The 5,422-nt window shown below is 45.7% G+C and overlaps 1 protein-coding gene across 3 annotated transcripts in view; it reads right to left on the bottom strand.

The window, feature by feature from the left end:
* SURF4 (surfeit 4) overlaps window positions 1-5,422 on the bottom strand; it is a 20,685-nt gene that overhangs the window by 12,469 nt on the left and 2,794 nt on the right. Inside the window, exon 1 of one of the 3 annotated variants that reach the window (XM_006029785.3) lies at window positions 4,658-4,705. The exons of 1 other annotated variant lie outside the window; for it this stretch is intronic. In XM_006029785.3, the coding sequence (XP_006029847.1) occupies window positions 4,658-4,705 (48 nt within the window). Of the gene's footprint in view, window positions 1-75; window positions 485-4,657; window positions 4,706-5,422 lie in introns of those variants that run through there. One more of the 3 variants, XM_014522808.2, reaches the window with a different exon arrangement.

Here is a 5,422-nt window from a genome sequence, read left to right as displayed (position 1 = left end):
GGAAGGCTCGGGTGCCAAGGGGTAGCTCTGCTTCCCAGACCCTACGATCTTTTGTCACGAGCCGTGTGGCCTTACCTTGTTGTCCCCCTCTCTGAAACCAAACCACCCCGGAGAGACGGAGCGAGGAAGCCACTTCCACCTGAACTTTCTACGTGCCCTCTCTGCACATGCAGCAAAGAGAACGTAGGCTATTTATTAAACATGACTGCCAGCTATCCAATCAGCTAAAAACAAGTAAGATCATTTGAAGGCGAAGGCGGGCACAGCGCTTATCAGTCTTATCATAACACAAACCATCCTCTGCCGTTCGGCCTACATGCAGCTGTATTTCTGCCAGTCATGAGGTCATGCGCAAGCATTGAAACCACCCCACGCAGCAAGTTCAGAGAATAAGCAAGTCCACATCAGAAACAACATATAACAAGTATAAGACTAACCCAGGAGACCTAGAAAAGGAGAAAGAAACACAGTACAGCTCATTAACTACAACAGTACAAGAAATGCATCAAAAGAGTCTAGTGATTTCAGCACAAAAGAGTGCACCTGCATGTAATCCAACCCATTTCAGTAATTGAGCGACGGAGACTAATTCATTGGAAGCTGGTGATTTGTAGCAGTGGGATGACCCACAGGAAAAGTCCCAAATGCCAGATCTAAAACTGTTGTACTTTGTGGAAGTTCTCCTCCAAACGTCTGAACTTGGCCTCATTTTCCACCCCTTGCATACTACATGTATCATCATTGCCCCTGCAATGCAGCCCCTTCTCATAGGCAAAATGCTTAACAGTTCACAGCAGCAAGTTAGGAAAAAATAACATCTCTCAAATTAAAACTATACGTGAGGTTTGGTTTGGTTTTTTAAAGGGAGGAGACATGGAAAAACAGCATTCCAGCCTTTCTATGGAAAACTCCTTTGTTTATTCCTGAATTACTGATACGATATAAGGAGTAAAAGTTACTACCTAGTGTTCACAACAGAAACGCTCTTTTGGTCCTCAAGGTATGGTTTACTGCCCAGTACTCATGATAAATATACATCTATACACACACATTATATATATACTATATTTCAGAACAGGTCAGAATGTTTGGATATGGACTATTATATACCTATCTGATCTATCTATTGATATCTATCTATCTATTGTTAGGCAATGATAGACAGATAGATAGATAGTCTGTCTCTGTAAACCTGACATGGGGCTACTCTTTCTCCAGGAAATTTTTATTTTACTGGAACAAGCACAAGCCGAGTGGCGAGGAATGTTTATAATCTAATCTCAGGCCAGACACAAAGCGATTTTCGATTCTCAGTCCAATCCTTTTTAGGGCACCACTCAGTATTAGCACTGTTAGGTGTACAACAAACACCTAACCACAGTTCACAGGATGAACCCAGAGATTTCAAATAGGAATCCATAGTGTCACAAACATTCTGGTCTGAGTTATTTGCATCAAAAGAATTGCTCTGTTGTTTCTCTGTAGTTAAAGGAAAAAAATACCCAAAAAACAAGGAGTAATAACTAAAAGCCTGCATTTTTCAAGGGGTGCTCTGAGTCTAATGAATCAGGTTGAGAACCACTGCTCTGCTCTAGCCCAGGCAAATCACTCCTTCCCTTGTGGTACAGCTCTCCATCTATGAAGTGGGAATGCCAACACTCTTCTTGCAGGATTAGACGATGCATACAGTGCTGGGAAGGCAATGCTGTAATGAGAACACAGGCTCACTCAGTCATTTCATAGAGTTCAGAAGGAGGACGTGACATACCAGGACGTTTCTGGCAATCTTTCTCTCTCTTTAATTGGTTTTCCATAACAGATTCCACTTTCTCTTTGTACCCATAAAGGATCAGTGGACTTCCAAACATAATTGGAAGGACCAGATTTTAAATCAGAAAGTTTCTTCCGTCTCCTGTTCTTACATAAACTATCTCAGAACACCAGGATTTAGGACAAAGTGACTGGAATGGCTGGAAAAAGAAAAATCACAGTATTTGTAAAAGTTAAAACAAAGCACTGCACTTTCTGGCCCAGAAGCCTGGTATGCGCATCACGCACACTTCCTTTGCTCGGCTATAATCACATAACTGGTTTAGAATGATTCAAGAGTTTCTTTACACGTCTACATCTCTTTTTAATGGAATAAATGCCAAGCACACCTTGCTGTTTGTCCCGTTTAGCTCTTTGATTTTAGCTATTGTCATTACCTGTATCACACTCTTGCCAAAATCAGATAAGCCATTTCTACTCTAACCCACTTACAGCTCCCAACCAGCAAGCAGGAAGCCTGCAAATAAGGAAAAGCCAAACCGGACAGATGCATCTTGTACTACACACCCAGTTAGGGACCAAACATCAGGTCTGGAACTGGTGGCTCATTCAAGCTAAAGACAATTTCCAGTCCTCCTTCAGGAAAGTTCACCATCTGCATAACACACACTTAAGTGTGCCCTGTTCCCTCTGATGCTGGTTCATGAACTGCTGCTGCTACCCTGATAGAATTGGAGTTTTTAAATAGTATTTAGGCACACGACCTTAACCTAACTCCTGTTGATTTTGAAGGGAGTTTGTGGCTTGCATTTCTTGAGTGCGCCGGGTAGACAACTCTGCCTAAACTGCTGAATCAAACATTTTCAGTACACACTGATAATCCACAGAGCTGGTTGCTGCACCTCTCCCTGCTGGTTTTATGTCAGAGAAAGTGGCTGATTCCAGCTGATCTCAGGTGTTATAAAAGGAGATGGGGAGGAATAAGGCTGTTAGTGAAGAGGCGTCTAGTTCCAAGTAGTGACAGTCAGATTCAATGGCTCCCACCCATCACAAAGTCTCAATCTAATCCCAGTTGAAATGTTTTGTTCCAAATGAACTAAGAGCTTCCCTAATGCAAAATGCCAACTCGGCAAGATACAAGCAGTGTTTATTGTTTTGTAAATCTGCCCCCCCCCATACTTACGCAATTTCACTTTTTAGCACCACAGATGGTGTTTAGTGCATCTGAATGAGCAAGGGGCAATTATTTGGACCCACAGTCAGCTAAGGACTTGCTTGCAAAACTTAATAGCTGTTTTGCAAATCGGACAGTGAAGTGTGTGCAGACATGATGAATATTCTGTGGTTCAGAAGCAGCACTTTCCAAATAAAATGGAGGTCAAATATAAATAAAAGTTGTTTCAATGAGTGTTATTCCAGGAAGTGGCAGACAGTACTTCCTGGTGGACAAACAGCCTTTTAGGAATAAAAGAAAGGTTTCAAAAAATGTGACCAGAAATAGTCACCCAGGAATATATATTTAAGGATTAAAAAAAACCCAACTCAGTAGCAGCGAGCACTCAAGTGCCCTAAAACTTGTCAGAGGCTGGGAACACAGAACAGCAGTAAAATCTGTCTCGAAGCCAACCATCTATCTTAGTGAGGGCAACAAATCTTTATAGTGGCAACCAGTTGCAGGCATGCAGAGCTGCCAGGTCAAGTAAGACCTTCTCGAGCCTTGGCTATAGGCCGCCAGATGTTACTACCTGATTTTAAATATACTCATCACCACGCCGACAAACATTTGTGCTTTCCAGCGGCGTCATGAACGCAGCGACTATTTCATTCATGTTATTCCTACTTGCAGAAGATGGGAAGGCATCGCTTGCTGCCTATCTAAGAAACCTGTGTGAATCTGGGAGTCCCACAAGATGGTCCCTGCTGCAATAAACACCTGCAAGGACAATTTGAAAATGTCGTCTTATGTTATCTTTTGTCTGGGATCAAAAGCATAGTTTTTGCTAGCCTGGACACCATCTAGAACCGGCTTGACGTTCATCTCGTTACCTGCCTGTTTTCTGTCCCATACGTTGCTTCCATGCCACCTGGACACTTTTTTGGAAGCAGGAAGTGGGCTGGTCTTCCTTAGACCCCAGGAAAGTTATCCTTTTACTTACTCACGAATGGGAAGGAGCCAGGCTCTCAGGAGGGTGATCTCTAGCTGTGTTTAATACCAAACTCTCCTTCTTCTGCAATCAATCAATCAATGAGGGTACGAGACAAGAATGATGCAACCGTTTTTTTGGGTTGTTTTTTTTAAGGTGGGGGCCAAATTGAGTCCTTCACGGGTAACGAGTGACTAACACAAGTTTAGTCGAGGGGTGCGGCAGCATTGCCACCCTCTGTTTCAACAGTGTGATAAGCCTGTTAGCACCCCAAATCTCTTACGGGGGGGGACACTGATCCCCTGTTCTTCTTATGGTTGGTGTAAATCAGACAGACCTCGTGGCCCTACAGAGGTACTCAGCCACCCACTAAGTGACCCCCCATTCAGGGCAAGGGGGATAAGCGGCACGGCCCCCTTTGCCAGACATACCGCTGACCGATTCCCATCGCCTGGGATTCTCTGGTCTTGGCCTCTTACCGGGTACATGCTGCTGCCCATTCTTCTGGAAATGGCAGGACCTCATGGCTGTATTTAATGAATCACCCATTGCTATTTCTTGCTGGGGGAAGGGGGTTGGAGAAGACCGCCCTATAGCCCCCAAGAACTGTGTATTGCTGCCCGATCGCATACAAGATCCCTGTAACTCTTGCAAAAAAAGGAAAACACCCAGATTCCCTGTGCACAGGGAGGCCTCCCCTCTGGGGAGAGGGGATCAGAGGGAAGCAGAGCGCACCCACCCACCTGGTCTGCAAAGTCCTCAGCGGTGCTCATCAGATCATTCTGGCCCATGGTCTCAGCTGCAAGGGGGATTGCTCCTGGCGGGGTGCCCAACACAGCCCTGCCTTGCTGCTGCTGCTGCTGCTGCAAGCGCTGCAGGAAGTGGCTCTGCTGCAACTCAGGCTGCTGCTCTCTCCTGCTTCTGCCACGTAGGCCAACTCTTAAAGGAACCGCACGAGCAGCAGGAAGATCCCTGTGCAGGCAGGGAGGGAGGAGACTGCCTGGCCCTGACTCCCGATGCAAGCTTTCCTCTCTCCAGCATGCTCCTGACCCTTCTTCGAGAAGCTCTGCCATAATAGCAGGGCATGGAAGGAGGGAGGAGGACGTTGCATTGCAAACCACACAAATCACCGACCCAAAATCAGAGGCTGAATTTGGGCATCAGTTTGGTGAAACTAGATTGTGCTGCTGCAGGGGCCTGAGCGGGGGGGGGGGAGGCGTTTTGTGGATACCCTCTCAGCCATCGCACACACGCACAAGTGTGGATTTTTGCTCGGCTAAATTTTGTATCTGGGTATTCTTGTTATTCATCTCCAGTCTCAGTTGGGGGTTGTCCTGTGCCCCCTCCCCATGACAGATGGGTGCTTTGACCTAATTTCATGAAGGGGTTTTTCCGGACATGCCCTCTTTTTTGTGTCCAGGTGGGTTTTTTAAATGTGAACAAATGTCCAGGTTTTTGCTTTGCCTCTGCTTTCCTGAGCAGGGCTGGTGGGGCAGGGGCTTAGGAGG

This window comes from Alligator sinensis, unplaced genomic scaffold (assembly GCF_000455745.1).
Source record: "Alligator sinensis unplaced genomic scaffold, ASM45574v1 scaffold829_1, whole genome shotgun sequence".
In the NCBI taxonomy this organism is placed as follows: domain Eukaryota; kingdom Metazoa; phylum Chordata; order Crocodylia; family Alligatoridae; genus Alligator; species Alligator sinensis.
This window is presented reverse-complemented; position numbering and strand designations above follow the sequence as displayed.